Source organism: Cherax quadricarinatus, chromosome 34 (assembly GCF_038502225.1).
Source record: "Cherax quadricarinatus isolate ZL_2023a chromosome 34, ASM3850222v1, whole genome shotgun sequence".
Taxonomy (NCBI): Eukaryota; Metazoa; Arthropoda; class Malacostraca; order Decapoda; family Parastacidae; genus Cherax; species Cherax quadricarinatus.
The window spans coordinates 3,216,159-3,237,894 of record NC_091325.1 but is presented as its reverse complement, the minus strand read 5'-3'; the positions used below and the strand labels follow the sequence as shown (position 1 = coordinate 3,237,894).

Below are 21,736 nucleotides of genomic sequence, written 5' to 3'. Positions count from 1 at the left end.
CAGGAAATGTCTTCAGCATCATGAAGGTCAGGAAGTAAGTGAGATGACCTGGATGAAAAAGTGGAGAGAGACCAGGAGGTAGTAAACCAGGTCATGGTTAACTACAAGCACACCTGTAATATGTCTGGAAACTTGACATTATAGAATTATTGTCAGAGAGAGAGCTTGTTGCTGAACAGTGCAGATCCTAAAGATATGAACTTGTTAGGTAAAAGGACACAAGTGCAACTAATGTGACATTTTATTGTGGCAACATTTTGCTCTCCAGGAGCTTTATCAAGCCGTTGCTCTTGATAAAGCTCCTGGAGAGCGAAATGCTGCCACAATAAAATGTCACATTATTTGCACATGTGTCCCTTTACCTGATATATTGTTGGTAATTCTACCAACATTAATACAGATATGAACTTACTGTTATATATGCACTGTGTTCAAAATAATCCATACTGCACAATGTACTGGTATATAAAATTAGTTAAAGTTAATAACTAAACTAATACAGAATAAAGAATAATTATAAATGTACATATGCTTTTGAAAATATCAAATTATGCTTGCTAAAAGTTTACATCATGGAAAGAACTTGACTCACAAAATCGTAATGGCATGATTGCAAACAAACCATACCACGGGCGGGGTTAGAACCCACGATAAGAGTCTCAAAACTCCAGACTGTCGCGTTAGCCACTGGTCACAGTGGTGCCTATGCTAACTTTCCTATGGTGTATAAATATACCTAGTTGGACGAATCTTATTGTGGCTAGCTGGCCCAGTGGCTAACGAGACGGTCTGAAGTTGTGAGACTCTCTGATTGCGAGTTCTAACTCTGCCCATGGTATGGTTTTTTTTTTTTATGGAAAGAAAGAAAATGTATATTAGATACATTAAAAATGTATCACTGTACAACAAATATCATCCTTGGCAGCAGACTCTAGATTATCTAGAACAATAGCCCTCAACCTGTGGCCTGGGAGCTGCGAGTGGCCCTTCTAGGAAATGGATGGTACCCTCACATGAAATTATGAATTCACTTTTAAGTACATTTCACACTGCACAGTGTCAACAATTACGAAATATTTAAAGCTATTTTACACTAAAACCTTATTACTGCCTCCAGCAACTAGCTTTCACTTCTGATATGCATGATTTATGTGGATATACCTGGCAACTGTAGCCTTCCTTTTGATTTGGCTTTTCAAGTTGGCTCTTTCATACTATAAGGTTGGGGGCTACTGATCTACAGATGTAAACTTTATAAGGCACAGCTTATTTCTTAGCTTTTCTTTAAGTTACAGTAAAATAAATAATACTAATATAGTAGCTTTAACTCTGACTTTGTACCTTTGCCTTTACCTGCTGTATAAGCAAGGCCCTACAATAACCCTGAAACCTAACTTGCTGTATAACTGGGGCCTGCATGTACATTACGTTCATGGAAAACACTAAACCCATATGGGTTATTCAGTGCTTCATGGTGGATGAGAGAGATGATGGGAGGGTAGGGGTGATGTTAAGGAGAAGACTAGCTGAAAAGACAGGCAGTACAGCTGGTGTAGGAAACCGGGGTTACACAGAGGTCAGAGAGCTGCAGCAGAGGTAAGACACCACTAAACACACAGTTCATAACTTGTAATAGAATAGCACCATTTATTTTTATTTGATAAAAAATACAGCACCATAATTTTGCTCTGTTAAAAAATAGTGATTCTAAATATACGTAATACAGTGGACCCCCGCATAACGATTACCTCCGAATGTGACCAATTATGTAAGTGTATTTATGTAAGTGCGTTTGTACATGTATGTTTGGGGGTCTGAAATGGACTAATCTACTTCACAATATTTCTTATGGGAACAAATTCGGTCAGTACTGGCACCTGAACATACTTCTGGAGTGAAAAAATATCGTTAACCGGGGGTCCACTGTACTGCATAAAATTGAAAAATATACTGAATATCAAACTTTTAATTACAGATTTCTTGAAATATATTATTATTATTATACTTCCTTGGATATAAAAATTAAAATATTTACACAAGTAAGCTACTACAGTATTTATTTTTGATATAGTGTACAGGAGGGCCCCATGTATTAGACAATCTCTTTTCAGTGTTCCACATTTTCAATTGAGCCACTGTTCATTATGTTAAGTGCTTTTTCCCCTTTTCTGCTGTTTTCATGTAAGTTGTGTGAGGGAAGGGTGATCAACACCATATTTTAGGGTACATATTGTATGTACTGTGAATTTATTTCACCTTTGTATCTGTTTTTTTATGCCTAGCTGTATTGAGCTCTCCATAACATGTAAACATATCAGGCATTTTAGACGCACTCCATATTGAAAAACCGCTCTTTTCCATTCGCCGCTGATTTTTACTTATCACCGGGGGTCAGGAACCCAAGAGCCATAAAAATGGGGCCCTCCTGTACTACATAAAAGAAAATATTTTCAACAAAACAACTTGTACAACTTTAATAATCAGTCCTTCTTGAAAACACAAGATCCCTGCCTATCAAGACAATGTTTCAGAGTTTCCTGAGCTTCAAAATACACTTTATTTGGTTGCTCAACATACTGATCTATAAGTTTAATAATATCACACACTAGTTGTATATTTTCAGCTGAATTTTTACCTTCTATAATGCTGTTGTATGCGCTATCATAGCTGACAACTGCTTGTTGAATCTGCTGCCCAATATCCTTGCAATTGTACAAGTGTACATTTGTGCTGACATCATTACTTGAAGACTCATTATAGTTCAGTTTACATTTAGTACACAGACCCTGGTCAACGTTTATTGCTTTTGAACATTTCAAACATTTTAGCTTGAGCTTTGATGACAAGCCAAGATAGCTGGGCCAGTTAAACTTACAAGGGTCACAGGTGCAGCTGAAATAGTACTGCTGCAGGAGTTTAGCTACCCTCGTTTCAGTGTTATTTATGCCATAGTGCTCACCATAGCAGTCAGTTACTTCCTCCCCCTGTGAGATAAAGCGTATGGCCCTCAACACGACAATGCTGCCATAGCTGGAGCGTGCTGCTGTTGGGTTGCAAGAATGATTAGTGAGACTCAGTACTCCGAAAGCTCCGCAGCCAATTTCTTGGGATGAACTCCTCTGGTAATTACTCACGTCCACCTGCAGAGGGATAAAGATTTTTAATAAATATACATCACAATACATTATGAAAATGATCAAAGATAATGTGTTGCAGAGGTCTGAGCTTTGCTCAGACCTCTGCAACATAATTGTCCTCAAAGATTTGCTGAGTTACATCACAAATTAACTCTTTGACCGTCGCAACCCCAAATCCTAAGGTGTCTCCTGGTGTCGCAAAATATTTGAAAAAAAAAAAAAATTATTTTTTTTCTTATGAAATTATAGAGAATCTTTTCCCAATGGTAATGACACCAAAAGTATGAAATTTGATGAAAAACTTATGGAATTACGCTCTCGCAAAGTTAGCAACCTTGGCGATATTTACGAATTGGTGATTTCACCCACTTTGAGCTCTATTTTCAGCTAATTCCATTGGTCCAGTCAATCAAACTCATAGATATTTCTTTAGAACTCCATTTGTTCTATCAATTGAATACAAGAAACTGCCCATTTACCAATTTCAACTACCCAATAATTTGCATGAAATTGGCAATTTGGCCAATTTCATGCAAATTAAAAAATATAACAATTTCAAAATAGGGTCCAGAATGAACAATGCAGACATTCTTGGCTCTAAAATAACATTTTCTTTGTTTATCAGCCACGTCTCCAGGCCCCTCTGATATTAATCTTGCTTTCTATTTTGAATTTTTATCCAAACAAAAAATAGAAGATTTACTGTTATGCAGACTACTGCGATATTGTAATAATTGTATAAATAATGTCAAACCATTCATGACTGCATATCAGAATGGCTAGATGGACATTTATTGGACATTTGTTTACTCTTGAACATCGGCAAAAATCAAACATTTCCCCTACTTTGAGCTCCATTTCAAGGTCCTTTTCATAGTAAAATCAATCAAAATCACCTCCATTTCTATAATATGTTTTCCATTCTATCAAATGTGACTAGGAAAACAAGAATATACATGTAATCATAAAAACTATACGAAAATACGCCTCAAAGTTCGCGTTTTAATCCAAAAACACAGTCAGAGTTTTTTTCTCATTATGCACTGCTTGCTGCAGGATTTTTTTATACTGCGCACACTGACCACACAGACCCATTCTCTCACATGTGGGCCTACCAGCTTTCTCTTGCTTGATTTGAAGCCGCTAGAATTTTTGAGTATATACACGTCAAACACATTGACTCATAAGACATATTATTTTTTTTTTATTATCACACTGGCCGATTCCCACCAAGGCAGGGTGGCCCGAAAAAGAAAAACTTTCACCATCATTCACTCCACCACTGTCTTGCCAGAAGGGTGCTTTACACTACAGTTTTTAAACTGCAACATTAACACCCCTCCTTCAGAGTGCAGGCACTGTACTTCCCATCTCCAGGACTCAAGTCCGGCCTGCCGGTTTCCCTGAATCCCTTCATAAATGTTACTTTGCTCACACTCCAACAGCACGTCAAGTATTAAAAACCATTTGTCTCCATTCACTCCTATCAAACACGCTCACGCATGCCTGCTGGAAGTCCAAGCCCCTCGCACACAAAACCTCCTTTACCCCCTCCCTCCAACCTTTCCTAGGCCAACCCCTACCCCGCCTTCCTTCCACTACAGACTGATACACTCTTGAAGTCATTCTGTTTCGCTCCATTCTCTCTACATGTCCGAACCACCTCAACAACCCTTCCTCAGCCCTGTGGACAACAGTTTTGGTAATCCCGCACCTCCTCCTAACTTCCAAACTACGAATTCTCTGCATTATATTCACACCACACATTGCCCTCAGACATGACATCTCCACTGCCTCCAGCCTTCTCCTCGCTGCAACATTCATCACCCACGCTTCACACCCATATAAGAGCGTTGGTAAAACTATACTCTCATACATTCCCCTCTTTGCCTCCAAGGACAAAGTTCTTTGTCTCCACAGACTCCTAAGTGCACCACTCACTCTTTTTCCCTCATCAATTCTATGATTCACCTCATCTTTCATAGACCCATCCGCTGACACGTCCACTCCCAAATATCTGAATACGTTCACCTCCTCCATACTCTCTCCCTCCAATCTGATATCCAATCTTTCATCACCTAATCTTTTTGTTATCCTCATAACCTTACTCTTTCCTGTATTCACCTTTAATTTTCTTCTTTTGCACACCCTACCAAATTCATCCACCAATCTCTGCAACTTCTCTTCAGAATCTCCCAAGAGCACAGTGTCATCAGCAAAGAGCAGCTGTGACAACTCCCACTTTGTGTGTGATTTTTTATCTTTTAACTCCACGCCTCTTGCCAAGACCCTCGCATTTACTTCTCTTACAACCCCATCTATAAATATATTAAACAACCACGGTGACATCACACATCCTTGTCTAAGGCCTACTTTTACTGGGAAAAAATTTCCCTCTTTCCTACATACTCTAACTTGAGCCTCACTATCCTCGTAAAAACTCTTCACTGCTTTCAGTAACCTACCTCCTACACCATACACTTGCAACATCTGCCACATTGCCCCCCTATCCACCCTGTCATACGCCTTTTCCAAATCCATAAATGCCACAAAGACCTCTTTAGCCTTATCTAAATACTGTTCACTTATATGTTTCACTGTAAACACCTGGTCCACACACCCCCTACCTTTCCTAAAGCCTCCTTGTTCATCTGCTATCCTATTCTCCGTCTTACTCTTAATTCTTTCAATTATAACTCTACCATACACTTTACCAGGTATACTCAACAGACTTATCCCCCTATAATTTTTGCACTCTCTTTTATCCCCTTTGCCTTTATACAAAGGAACTATGCATGCTCTCTGCCAATCCCTAGGTACCTTACCCTCTTCCACACATTTATTAAATAATTGCACCAACCACTCCAAAACTATATCCCCACCTGCTTTTAACATTTCTATCTTTATCCCATCAATCCCGGCTGCCTTACCCCCTTTCATTTTACCTACTGCCTCACGAACTTCCCCCACACTCACAACTGGCTCTTCCTCACTCCTACAAGATGTTATTCCTCCTTGCCCTATACACGAAATCATAGCTTCCCTATCTTCATCAACATTTAACAATTCCTCAAAATATTCCCTCCATCTTCCCAATACCTCTAACTCTCCATTTAATAACTCTCCTCTCCTATTTTTAACTGACAAATCCATTTGTTCTCTAGGCTTTCTTAACTTGTTAATCTCACTCCAAAACTTTTTCTTATTTTCAACAAAATTTGTTGATAACATCTCACCCACTCTCTCATTTGCTCTCTTTTTACATTGCTTCACCACTCTCTTAACCTCTCTCTTTTTCTCCATATACTCTTCCCTCCTTGCATCACTTCTACTTTGTAAAAACTTCTCATATGCTAACTTTTTCTCCCTTACTACTCTCTTTACATCATCATTCCACCAATCGCTCCTCTTCCCTCCTGCACCCACTTTCCTGTAACCACAAAGTTCTGCTGAACACTCTAACACTACATTTTTAAACCTACCCCATACCTCTTCGACCCCATTGCCTATGCTCTCATTAGCCCATCTATCCTCCAATAGCTGTTTATATCTTACCCTAACTGCCTCCTCTTTTAGTTTATAAACCTTCACCTCTCTCTTCCCTGATGCTTCTATTCTCCTTGTATCCCATCTACCTTTTACTCTCAGTGTAGCTACAACTAGAAAGTGATCTGATATATCTGTGGCCCCTCTATAAACATGTACATCCTGAAGTCTAGTCAACAGTCTTTTATCTACCAATACATAATCCAACAAACTACTGTCATTTCGCCCTACATCGTATCTTGTATACTTATTTATCCTCTTTTTCTTAAAATATGTATTACCTATAACTAAACCCCTTTCTATACAAAGTTCAATCAAAGGGCTCCCATTATCATTTACACCTGGCACCCCAAACTTACCTACCACACCCTCTCTAAAAGTTTCTCCTACTTTAGCATTCAGGTCCCCTACCACAATTACTCTCTCACTTGGTTCAAAGGCTCCTATACATTCACTTAACATCTCCCAAAATCTCTCTCTCTCCTCTGCATTCCTCTCTTCTCCAGGTGCATACACGCTTATTATGACCCACTTCTCGCATCCAACCTTTACTTTAATCCACATAATTCTTGAATTTACACATTCATATTCTCTTTTCTCCTTCCATAACTGATCATTTAACATTACTGCTACCCCTTCCTTTGCTCTAACTCTCTCAGATACTCCATATATATATACGGCCTAAATAGTCAAAGAGTTAAGGAAAGATCCTAGACTTCACCTTACGAAAGCAGACAAAGCAAATGCGATAGTAATTATGGACAAGGTAGATTTTAGAGGAAAAATTACATATTAGAAAACAGGGGAACTGATGTGCCCCTTAAATTTGGAAATAGCTTATTTTTTTTTCCTTTACCACACTGGCTCTCTCCCAATGAAAAAAAAAGGAAACACATTCACCATCATGTCATTGAATGAGTGATGATGAATGTGGTTTCCTTTTTTTGGTGATCCTTTTGCAGTGGGAGATGGCTGGTGTGGTAAAAAGTTAAAAAAAAATACCCAGAGGAACAAAAAACAAATTCACCTGAAGTTCAGTGATGGAGTGAGCATTACAGGGAAGGTTCATCATGTGAAGAAAGAGGGTGCAGCCGGCCAGCATGATATCATCATGTGTGGGAGTGAAGGGTTCACCCATAGCATTCACAAAAAACTGCTCACTTTCTTGCAATAGTTTGGTCAAAATGAGAGCCATGGCACACCTTTTGAAGAGGTCACTGACAGAGCGACTTTCCCTGTTGGTAACTAAATGATAAATCGTCCTGTAATCTGAGGAATCATATATTCCTTCGCCATTAAATCCTAAGGCCTCTGGGGGACATTTCTCAGCTTCGGTGAGGAAGACAGGTATCATGTTTTTTAGGTGAAGGTATGAAGTCTGTATCAGTAACCTGATGGCCAGTACAGAATTTTTGCCCATGTCTAGTGCAGTCAAAGAAGGGATTACTTTGCATTCTTGACCGTGATATGAAGCAATTCCTCTTGCTTGACATTCACTGCTGCAGAATATTACCTGTAATATACAAAAATATTATATTGCATACATACAATGAAATACATATTACAGGCAGGCCTCACTTCACAGTGCTTTAATTTACAGCATTTTCCTAATGCAGAAGCTTTCAATTATACCAATTCTTCATTTATTCAGACTTTCTACAATAAATATATTCACATTCATTATAAGCTAAGGACGAAAATATTTTAAATTAAGTAATGTGTGTATTGCATATGCATTTTTTAGGCCTTGCTCTATTGCTCACTTAACATACGATAGTTTAAACATGTTTTCAGGCTTTCATATGCATTTGAAAGTGAAAAAAAGACTATGTTTCATTTTACAGCATTAGCCTGGAACAACCTGCTGTATATGTGGGGCCGTCTTGTATATGACTAGATTATTAGCATTGAACAAAATCATGGAATGAGTGGCACTGGAACCCATGGCAAGTGAGTCACCACGGGTTCCAATCCCACCCATTCCCTGGTTCGTTTGCAATTGTGTTATTAAAAGTTTGTGAGTCATGATTAGCACTGAATGTATGGAGAAGCACTAAACCCAAAAGGTTCATATAGCACATGGGGTAAGGGATAGTCGGGCTTGATCTGAGGAAGGGAAGGGTAGCTCCAATTTCTTGCATCATGAGCCCTTTGCCAGCTTCAATGCCCTTTCCCCTAGAGGGTGCATGGGGCTTAACCACAGCAAATCACCTTAAACCTTTGATAACCCAACAAAAAACTGCAGTGCAATTGATTACAAACTCTTGTAATAAAGAGCATACTCCTCCACTTTTCAAGAGTCTTAACTTACTCAATATACAAAACATCCACACTTATTAATGTGCCTACTACATACACAGAACACTACACTCAAATATTAACCCTCCTCTCAAACTCCTACTTACTAACTACAACAGAACACACAACCATAATACAAAACACAAATCACTCTTTGATATCCCTTGTGTCCATCTCTCCCTGTGCAAAAATGCTATGTACGTCAAGGTCCCGAAGATATGAAATTCATTACCAGAAGACACTAAAGGACCCCTGCTGCCTGAAAAGCAATTCAAGGTCCTACTTAGAAATCTCCTCATCTCCCAAAATTAACCAGACAAGCTGTACTTAATACCTACCATTTACTCAAAAGCAACACAAACAAGTACCAATGATGCCATAATTTCAATATTGAATATTGTGCTGCAAATTGCTCAACCATGTACTCATTACTTCAAAAACAGGATGTTCAAATTTCATTGTTTGAATACTAAATTGTAATACTTCATATTGTAAATTGTTCTATTGTAAAACTGTAATGCTTCAAAATTGCAATGTTCAAATTTCATTGTTGTAAATACTCAATTGTACTTCATATTGTAAATTGTTTATACTGTTCTATTGTAATACTGAAATTTTTATAAAATAATTCGAAACTGTAATTATTCACTAATAAACTTCTTTACTAGATCTATTACAGCCATATAGCATTACCTATTAATACTCAGTTCTCTTGTACTCACTGTTACTCACCTAATGACCACCTAATCTGTTATAGCCTAATTAATCTTAAGTTAATGTTAAATTTGCCCGAAATGCTTTGCATACAAGGGGCTTTTGGCATGAACACTCAACTATTATACAGTGGACCCCCGCATAACGATCACCTCCGAATGCGACCAATTATGTAAGTGTATTTATGTAAGTGCGTTTGTACGTGTATGTTTGGGGGTCTGAAATGGACTAATCTACTTCACAATATTCCTTATGGGAACAAATTCGGTCAGTACTGGCACCTGAACATACTTCTGGAGTGAAAAAATATCATTAACTGGGGGTCCACTGTATTCCTTTGTACAACTATGTATCATGTCAAAACTTTATGGTGAAAGTTTTTCTTTTTCGGGCCACCCTGCCTTGGTGGGAATCGGCCAGTGTGATAATAAAAAATAAAAAAAAATATTATTATTATTATTTTTTTTTTTTTTTTCAACAAGTCGGCCGTTTCCCACCGAGGCAGGGTGACCCAAAAAAAAAAAAGAAAGAAAATCCCCAAAAAGAAAATACTTTCATCATCATTCAACACTTTCACCACACTCGCACATTATCACTGTTTTTGCAGAGGTGCTCAGAATACAACAGTCCAGAAGCATACACATATAAAGACACACAACATATCCCTCCAAACTGCCAATATCATTATTATTATTATTATTATTATTATTATTATTATTATTATTATTATTATTATTAGGTTAGGTTAGGTAAGGTTCGTCAGGAAACAGGACAAATGTTTCCTGACGCGGGTCTTAGTCAGATGATGACCCGCCTTTGGAGCTTTTGGTCATCTGACCGAGGCCTTCCGCTGGCTTACCGGTCCACCCCTTTAAAAATTATGGTCATTTATAACCAGTCTGTCTATTATTATTATTATTATTATAAACACTTATTATGCAAAAAGATTTGCATAATAAGCAATGAACACAACAAATAAACATACTGTACAAAATATCTGAGTTATACTCCATGTGTAGAACTGAAAGTTAATAATGTATAAACTTAGCTAAACTTTAAGTTTTACACAATAAATCTATCAATACAACTACAGGAGTTACAATGACTGCAGTAAAGTAAGAAAACTAATGCTACACACAAAACAATGACATACAAGTAGTGTTTTAGCATGCAAAAAGCAACAGAAAATGAGAAAGGAAGGAAGATGTGTAATTTATGGAAAAGAGAGAAAGAGAGATGAGGGAGAGAAAAAAGAGAATGTAACACACACAGAATGGAAAATACATTATTCTTTCAGTGTCAGTTTGGGGCCTAAGCTACTTAAAAATTTTCCAGCACATGGTTCATTGTATATGATAAAGAGAACACATCTATGATATGTCCATGTTGATGACACTGGCTGAGTGCATATCATAAATGCATCTATGATATGTCCATGTTGATGACACTGGCTCAGTACATATCATAAATGCATCTATGATATTTCCATGTTGATGACACTGGCTCAGTGCATATCATAAACACATCTATGTTATGTCCATGTTGATGACACTGGCTCAGTGCATATCATAAACACATCTATGTTATGTCCATGTTGATGACACTGGCTCAGTGCATATCATAAACACATCTATGTTATGTCCATGTTGATGACACTGGCTCAGTACATATCATAAACACATCTATGTTATGTCCATGTTGATGACACTGGCTCAGTGCATATCATAAACACATCTATGTTATGTCCATGTTGATGACACTGGCTCAGTGCATATCATAAACACATCTATGTTATGTCCATGTTGATGACACTGGCTCAGTGCATATCATAAACAAACACATCTATGATATATCCATGTTGATGACATTCATCTGTTTATGAAAATACAGTACTGTATGAATAAACAGAAGGGTGGACGAGGTGCTTGAACCACAGTCTGTCAACTTACAGATGGCGGCTCAAGCCCCTCATCCACCTTTCTTTTTATTCACTGACAGCTGTTTATTAAAACTTAATTTGATTCAACAGAATTGTACATTTACTGAGAAAATAATTTGAGACATAAACTGGAATATATTCATTTAGATCTGATGTGACTAGCATTTTTTTTAAACTATTTTTATCAAAGGCAAAATTAAAGACTCAAAAAATCTGCTTGATGAGTTGCAAAATTAAATTGAGAATATAAAAATAACTTTCTAGAAAACAATATTCAAAATGTCAAAAATCTGTGAGGAAAGGGGTTTAGTCTTCCTTAAGGCGAGACAACCACTCCTAGATTTGTGCATCTAACTGGCTAATTTCTGAAACTGATCATTTTACAGTTTAATATACTTCATGAAATCCAAATACAGTATATACACTAGTAGACATAACAGCATCATAGCAGTACAGTAAGTCCTCGGCTTACAAACACGGTGTATAATGCACTGTGTATAATATCATTATTATATATTATTATACACAATACAGAAGGTCCCCAACATGCACATAAATTGAAGACTTCCTGTATTATGAATATTATACACAATTCAGGAGGTCCCCAATGTGTTTGTAAGTTGAGGACTTACTATAAAAAGAACAGCAGGTATAATGTGAGTTCTGGTGATGAAAACCTTATACAATAGTTATGTTAGTGGAAACTAAGAGTAGCACAGTACTAGCAAAAAACAAATGAAAGCTCAACATTAAGGCTTACTTTTGAACAAGATGGGCATGGCAGTGGAGTAAGGCATCTGGCCAGGCAACCAGAGCAATGGGTGCGCAGAGAAGAATCTAGCTGGAGCACCCTACTATAACCCTCTTCAATCACTAACACCTCACCTGTAAAGTGTCCCCCCTCCTGTAACATTACTTTACCTTCTAGAAGCACTGCTTCCACCCCTCTCTTCATGCATCGCATGCAGCTGATGAAGGAAATGGTCACTAAAGCATATACAGTGCTCCTATACTTACGATGGTTCAACTTACGATATTTTGACTTTACGATGGTGCAAAAGCATTTGCTTGGGAAATGAAACTTCAGATAATTACCCAGTGTGAAGGTGGCAAGTCCATAACTTGTATTCACTTATTTACTTTTCAATACTGGTAGTATTTAGTTAGTTACAATAATTATTTATTTATTCACTGACAGTAGTTATTGATTTACTTATTTAGCATTTCATATTTGACTTTCAATATTTTCGACATGATGGGTTTTTTGAAACATAACCCCACTGTAAGTCGAGGAGCACCTATACTCAAGACACCTGTACTGAAAACGTTTTGGTCCTGGGACATCAATGACATAAAATATATGTACAGTATTTGAAATGATCACAGCCCCAGGACCAAAATGTTTTCAATAAAGATTCTCAAGTGCATGCATTCCTGGCCATTTTCTTCAGGTTGTTGGCAGTCACTTGCCTTTATTACTACGCAGTTGATGATGTGTACAGTAGTGAATCATTTGCTTAACTGGTACTTGCTAATCTATCATGTCATTCACTCAACTTATCAATTTCCTTGCAGGGATTTACAGACATTATTAATTACTTATGTTGACATAATTTGTGCATAATCCATAAGCCTACACAGTTTTTTTTTTTTTTTAATACCAGTTGTTTCCCCATCAAGGAAGGGTGACCCAAAGATGGAAACAAATTCACCATCACTCATTCAATAGCTGTCTTTCCAGAAGTGCACAGATATCAGAATTCATATGACTTTCTGGACCACAACATTGCAAGCCATCCATCAGAGTGCAGTCACTGTATTTCCCACCTTCATTTAGTTTTTTACTCCTGACAAGTCATATAAAGTGTCTGCAAATTAGAAAAAAGGTAAATAAAAAAAAAGTTCTAAAACAAGCTACAAAATGACTCCCAGTACAAATAGAAGTGAGTTATGAAGAAAAGCTCAAGGAATAAGATACATCATCTTTGGGTGAAAGGAGGGGAAAGAGGAAATGTGATATCCATAAGAATGATTTAAAAAGCCTATAAAAACTAGTGATAAGGAAAATTTTGTAGCACCATCAGCAGAAGGACCCCACAGCATGTAACTAAGAAATAAGAAGTACTAGAGGGGTACTAATTTCTTTTCAACACACCGGCTGCCTAACACAGGGTGACCTAAAAAGAAAAACTAAAGTTTTTCTAAAAAGAAAAACTAAAGTTTTTCTTTTTAGGTCAAAAGAAAAACTTTAGTTTTTCTTTTTACATTTCGTAATTTATACAGGAGAAGGGGTTACTAGCCTCTTGCTCCCAGCATTTTAGTTGTCTTATAACATGTATGGCTTACAGAGGAAGGATTCTTCTCCACTTCCCCTTGGAGTAAAATCAAATTTCTTCAGAGATAAAGGCACAAGAATGAAATGTAGTTATAAAAGGAGGTAATAAATGCTACAATCATTGAAAACTTAAATAATTATGCCAGGTCTCCACAAAGCCCTTCTTTCAATTTGAAAATTTATTACAATATAGTAAAATATATGAAAATTCAATTTTCTACATACGATAGCATAATTACCATAATATAAACCTCCCTGGCAGAAGAACTGGATGTGATATTCTCCATCAAATGGCTCTCACATTCTTCTCACATCATACCTTCAGTGATGTAAAGTTTTTTTTTTTTTTTGTCTAGCATTCTGTGCTAGAATACCTTATACAATAAAAAAAAAGTCACAGTAGACCTGTTGGCTAAAACGTGAATAAGGTGGAGTGTCAATTAGATGTGTTACAGCCACTAGAGTTACACATGTTAAGCATCCATAGATTAGATAACCATGAAGTAATATACAAATTCTAGAGGTACAGGTATCTGCAGAAAACTGCATACTGTATTTTAGCACAAGTTTAGCCGTCAGTGTAGCTACAAACAGCTAACTGCATAAACAAAATTTGTTTAATCTTTATTATTACTGCATGTTTTAAAATGCAAATCAACTACATCACTATTACTCCTACTGCGTAACTACAAATTTCAGTCAAGAAAGGCGTATTTCTACAATACAGTACTTATTACAGCAAATAACTTCTACATCTGCAATTACACATAAGAGAATTTAGCTCCTTGAAATGATCAGAATATGTAATTTTAAATGTTTAAAACTCCACTAGGAAAAAAAAGAATTAAAAGCTGATTTGATTATTGCATGATATATGCAAATGAAACTTTGATATTAATATAAAAATTAACATACAGTAGTTCCCCATATCTGTGGGACATACATCCCTAGATTTACCATGGATACTTGAAACCATGGATAGTAGCAAACCCTATACTATATAAATCTTTTACCATTTACATACATACCTATGATAAAGTTTAATTATTTAAATATTACAATAAAAATTATAGCAATCCTGATGGAATGTAAAAATATACATGTAGTATTTTTCTTTAATTTTTTTTGCTGTACAGGTGGAATGATATTTAACAAGTGATAAAAAAAAATGAAGATTTCTCAGGTGAAGCTTCAAAATTAGCTTGTGTTAAATTTAAAAAATTAATTTCTGGCACATGAGATATGTACTTCAACACTTAAATGCATCTCAATATTTATTTGTGGAAAAGGACACATGTAAAGTTCAAGACATGTATTAAGAAACGTTTTGTCCCAAATGGTTTCATCGTCCTAGTGAAGAAGCGACTCATGGTGAAATGATTCATTTAATAAATGTTCACAAGTTGTAGGAAATACAAGTTCCTTCATCTTGCTAGTGATGGATATAGCATTCTTGACATCATCTTGACTTTTCTCACACTGGGGGGGGGAGAGTAAAGGGTGCATCTGCTTGACAGTAGGGGTTGCAAGATTCTGTACGAGGCACAGGTACACTCACACCTTGAGTATGCTCCACTTTCTTGGTTTGCCTGCTCCCCCTCTCATCTACGACTGCTTGACAGAGTAGAGAACAGAGCAAGACGTCTCATCTCTCGCCTGGACCCATCCTGGATAGATCTGTCATTTCAGCAGAGCCTTCAACATAGGAGGGATGTGGGTGGCCTTACTGTTATGTACAAGGCCAATATTGTCAAAGTACCACACTTGGATCCACTTCGAGGACAGTGTGAAACAAGCTTTTATGTCACAAGACAGGCAGAAAGCAGCAACTTCACTCTGGCTGTACCCTTCCCCAGAACATCACTCCATCTGAGATCATATATACCCAGGATGACTCGAGTATGGAACACATTCGTACAGCATAATGATGTCAACGAGATAAAGTCAGTTGATCAAATGAAAATGCTGGCCCACAGATGGCTCCAACTTCATCCTGTTCCCTACTTGTATGTCTCATAACAATAAAAATGCTTTCAAATGAGCTGATGTAGGTAACAGCTCTTAGCTTGTCAATAAAGTTAGGAATCCCTAACCTGTAAATAGCTAGTCAACAAAGTTAGGGATCCTTAACCTTGTCAAACCCTGTGTAAAAAAAAAAAAAAAAAAAAAAAAAGAGAGTGAGAGAGAGAGAGAGAGAGAGAGAGAGAGAAAGAGAGAGAGAGAGAGAGAGAGAGAGAGAGAGAGAGAGAGAGGGGGGGGGGTCTCAGTTCTCTTGATGCATCCATGGGGTTGGAAAAAATTTCTCCACACAATTGTTGTTTACCACAGCTTGCCAGTATCGCCATACCATATACAAACTGAATATTTTACAGTTACCTGCATTGCCTTAATAAAAATTATTTAAAGATAAACAAATTACAGTGGAACCTCAAAAATCGAACTGCTCCCAACACGACCAATTATGTAAGTGTATTTTTGTAAGTGCTTTTATAAGTGTATTTTTGAGGGTCTGAAATGGACTAATCTAATTTACATTATTCCTGATGGGAATAAATTCATTCGGTAAAGGCACTCGAACAGCCTTCTGGACCGAAGAAAGTTCGATATTTGAGGTTCCACTGTATACTGAGATTTTTCCTTATATGTATGTATAATGACTTTATCCAGTGAAAGTTTATTGGAAACTAAGAAAAAAATCATGAAAATTAGTGAATTATTTAAATTGTGAAAACTTACCTGGACTAATGCTTCTTTCCGCCAGAAGAAACCGTCCCTGTGTAGAAGAGAAAGCCAAACTGACAGCACTGCTCAAGGATGGTATTGTGGGGTGACGGTATAACAATTCAGGCGGCTCGGGAGTTTTGTATGTAAATAAAAGCTGATGTTTGGCAGCGGATGAAAAGCATGATGACGTACCAAGACACTCTGGCTCCAGAGGCAAACTATTTACCCCTCCTTCATCTTGACATTGCTGCAGCAACTGATGCAAGGCATCCCTTGATGCCCTAGTTTTTGTCTCATCTAATGATATGGCATTTAAAGCTTGAAGTGAAGAGCGCAATAAATGTTTAGCTTCCTCTCCTCTTTTTAGAGCTATAAGGCATTTTGCAGCTCTTTCAGCTAACTTACTGTGCAACAACTTTGGATAGCCATACCTGAGAGCCATAGTGATATCATTTATACATTTTTTGTGTTGTCCTAATTCAAACAACACCGCAGATCTATTGGCATATCCCAATGCCAGAGATCTGTAAGAATCTTCATTACTTGTCTCGAAAGCTTCAAGTATATCTGGATTTTTTATAATTATATTAATGTCTCTTTTCATCAGTGGTAGTTTTGGATGAGACGCAGACATTATGCTAAGATTGTAAAGTTTCAGAGCCTTGTCAAAAAATTTTCTCTGGTAAAATCGGTTGCCCTCGGCTCGAAGTCTCTCAGACTCAGCATCTGATTTACCCAAATGAAACAGAGTTGGTTTAAGGTAAAACTGAGCTTCATCTAAGCCCCAGAGGTATGAAAACATCTCCTCAAGACTACGGTCAGGACCAAAGTGACTGCTCACCTCCATCACTTTATCTAACTCTTTCAGTTTTGTGATTAAATTTGCAAACAATTCCTGGAAGCAGGGTGCTTCACCCATGATGAAGATTTTTGCTGTATCCAATTTGTTTAATATTCCTGAAAAAAAGGGATAAATAATTTTAGATGAAAGTACATATATACCATACATATTAGTAAAATTCACATGAACACTCAGTCATCTGCATTCATCATGGAAATAAGTCACATGGTCTATCTTTACTGCATTATACCTGGTTAATTATACAGGAAGGCCTGCCTATACAGCAGGTTAGGTTCCAGGCTACAGTAGGGCCCTGCTTATACAGCAGGTTAGGTTCTGGGCTACTGTAGGGCTCTGCTCATAGAGCAGGTTAGGTTCCAGGCTACTGTAGAGCCCCACTTATACAGCAGGTTAGGTTCCAAGCTACTGTAGGGCCCCACTTATACAGCAAGTTAGGTTCCAGGCTACTGTAGGGTCCCACTTATACAACAGGTTAGGTTCCAGGCTACTGTAGGGCCCCACTTATACAGCAGGTTAGGTTCCAAGCTACTGTAGGGCCCCACTTATACAGCAAGTTAGGTTCCAGGCTACTGTAGGGTCCCACTTATACAACAGGTTAGGTTCCAGGCTACTGTAGGGCCCCACTTATACAGCAGGTTAGGTTCCATGCTACTGTAGGGCCCCACTTATACAGCAGGTTAGGTTCCATGCTACTGTAGGGCCCCACTTATACAACAGGTTAGGTTCCAGGCTACTGTAGGGCCCCACTTATACAACAGGTTAGGTTCCAGGCTACTGTAGGGCCCCACTTATACAGCAGGTTAGGTTCCATGCTGCTGTAGGGCCCCACTTATACAGCAGGTTAGGTTCCATGCTACTGTAGGGCCCCACTTATACAGCAGGTTAGGTTCCATGCTACTGTAGGGCCCCACTTATACAACAGGTTAGGTTCCAGGCTACTGTAGGGCCCCACTTATACAGCAGGTTAGGTTCCTGGCTACTGCCGTAAAGTGAAACTTTTTTTTTTCACTTTGAAATGCATATAAAGGCCTGATAACATGTTTACACTATAATATATTAAGCAAGTAATATACCACTAGAAATACAAGGGCCCTAATGGAAACACAAGGGCCCCCAATGGAAATACAAGGGCCCTAATCTAAACACAAGGGCCCCCAATGGAAATACAAGGGCCCCCAATGGAAATATAAGGGCCCTAATGGTAACACAAGGGCCCCCAATGGAAATACAAGGGCCCTAATGGAAATACAAGGGCCCTAATGGAAACACAAGGGTCCCAATGGAAATACAAGGGCCCTAATGGAAACACAAGGGCCCCCAATGGAAATACAAGGGCCCTAATGGAAACACAAGGGCCCCCAATGGAAATACAAAGGCCCTCAATGAAAATACAAGGGCCCCACTGGAAATACAAGGGCCCCCAATGGAAATACAAGGGCCCTCCAATGGAAATACAAGAGCCCTAATGGAGACACAAGGGCCCCCAATGGAAATACAAGGGCCCTAATGGAAACACAAGGGCCCCCAATAGAAATACAAGGGCCCTAATGGAAACACAAGGGCCCCCAATGGAAATACAAGGGCCCTCAATGGAAATACAAGGGCCCCACTGGAAATACAAGGGCCCCCAATGAAAATACAAGGGCCCCACTTGAAATACAGGGGCCCCAATGGAAATACAAGGGCCCCCAATGGAAATACAAGGGCCCCCAATGGAAATACAAGGGCCCCACTGGAAAAACAGGGGCCCCAATGGAAATACAAAGGCCCCAATGGAAACACAAGTGCCCCCAATGGAAATACAAGGGCCCTAATGGAAACACATGGGCCTGAATGGAAATACAAGGGCCCCAATGGAAATACAAGGGCCCTAATGGAAACACAAGGGCCCCAATGGAAATACAAGGGCCCTAATGGAAATACAAGGGCCCCCCATGGAAATACAAGGGCCCTAATGGAAACACAAGGGGCCCCAATGGAAATACAAAGGCCCCCAATGAAAATACAAGGGCCCCACTGGAAATACAAGGCCCCCAATGGAAATACAAGGGCCCCCAATGGAAATACAAGAGCCCTAATGGAGACACAAGGGCCCCCAATGGAAATACAAGGGCCCTAATGGAAACACAAGGGCCCCCAATGGAAATACAAGGGCCCTAATGGAAACACAAGGGCCCCCAATGGAAATACAAGGGCCCTCAATGGAAATACAAGGGCCCCACTGGAAATACAAGGGCCCCCAATGGAAATACAAGGGCCCCCAATGGAAATACAAGAGCCCTAATGGAGACACAAGGGCCCCCAATGGAAATACAAGGGCCCTAATGGAAACACAAGGGCCCCCAATGGAAATACAAGGGCCCTAATGGAAACACAAGGGCCCCAATGGAAATACAAGGGCCCTCAATGGAAATACAAGGGCCCCACTGGAAATACAAGGGCCCCAATGAAAATACAAGGGCCCCACTGGAAATACAGGGCCCCAATGGAAATACAAGGGCTCCCAATGGAAATACAAGGGCCCCAATGGAAATACAAGGGCCCCACTGGAAATACAGGGGCCCCAATGGAAATACAAAGGCCCCAATGGAAACACAAGTGCCCCCAATGGAAATACAAGGGCCCTAATGGAAACACATGGGCCCCAATGGAAATACAAGGGCCCCAATGGAAATACAAGGGCCCTAATGGAAACACAAGGGTCCCAGTGGAAATACAAGGGCCCTAATGGAAACACAAGGGTCCCCAATGGAAATACAAGGGCCCTAATGGAAACACAAGGGCCCCAAATGGAAATACAAGGGCCCTAATGGAAACACAAGGGCCCCCAATGGAAATTCAAGGGCCCCCAAAGGAAATACAAGAGCCCCCAATGGAAATACAAGAGCCCCCAATGGAAATACAAGGGCCCTAATGGAAACACCCCCAATGGAAATACAAGGGCCCTAATGGAAACACAAGGGCCCCCAATGGAAATACAAGGGCCCCACAAGGGCCCCAATGGAAATACAAGGGCCCCAAATGGAAATACAAGGGCCCCAAATGGAAATACAAGGGCCCCAATGGAAATACAAGAGCCCCCAATGGAAATACAAGAGCCCCCAATGGAAATACAAGGGCCCCCAATGGAAATACAAGGGCCCCCAATGGAAATACAAGGGCCCCCAATGGAAATAAAGGGCCCCAATGGAAATAAAAGAGCCCCCAATGGAAATACAAGGGCCCCCAATGGAAATACAAGGGCCCCCAATGGAAATACAAGGGCCCCCAATGGAAATACAAGGGCCCCCAATGGAAATACAAGGGCCCCAATGGAAATACAAGGGCCCCCAATGGAAATACAAGGGCCCCCAATGGAAATACAAGGGCCCCCAATGGAAATAAGTTAATTTGACCTTTTTATGGTTATCCTGATGGATAATTTACACATATGTTACTATGTATGATAATGTGTAACTGTATTTATGTGAACCTCTACCTAAATAAACGTACGTACTTACATATTTACTTACATACATACATACATACATACATACATACATACATACATATATACTTACCTACATATATATATCTATACCTGGAGTATAAATATAAGTACATATATTTATATATATATATATATATTTATATATATATATATATATTTATATATATATATATATACATATAAATATATATAATATATATATATATATAATATATGTATAATGTATATATAATGTACATATAATATATATATACATACATTATATATATATATATATATATATATATATATATATATATATATATATATATATAATATATATATATATATATATATATATATATATATATATATATATATATATATATATATATATATATATATATATATATATATATATATATATATACATTACATATATACTTACATTATAGTTACTACATGTGTTAGATACACGAGGGTGGTGACAGTATTTGTGCACATTTATGTAACATAGAGTATAACACAGTCATCAACATCAACATATATAACATCAACGTTGCTCTGTCATCAACATCTGTCAAAAAAAAAATTCAAGGAAAGTCAAAGAACTACAAAATAATGCAGAAAACTTGTGAACTTTACCCAGGTTCAGGTTGTTGGGGTTTATAGGGCCACAACCCACGTTGTGTTGTTGTTGTTGATGATGATG

The 21,736-nt window shown here is 38.4% G+C and overlaps 1 protein-coding gene across 1 annotated transcript; it reads right to left on the bottom strand.

Annotated features, from left to right (window-relative positions):
* Positions 1 to 1,619: 1,619 nt before the first annotated feature.
* On the bottom strand, positions 1,620 to 21,730 carry LOC128693718 (SET and MYND domain-containing protein 4). Its single transcript, XM_053783544.2, has 5 exons — positions 21,670 to 21,730; positions 16,706 to 17,650; positions 12,395 to 12,519; positions 7,711 to 8,196; positions 1,620 to 3,140 (listed from the first exon to the last, which is right to left on the bottom strand). The coding sequence occupies exons 2-5, from the start codon at positions 17,610 to 17,612 to the stop codon at positions 2,481 to 2,483; spliced, it is 2,178 nt and encodes a 725-aa protein (XP_053639519.2). The 5' UTR covers positions 17,613 to 17,650; positions 21,670 to 21,730; the 3' UTR covers positions 1,620 to 2,480.
* Positions 21,731 to 21,736: the final 6 nt, after the last annotated feature.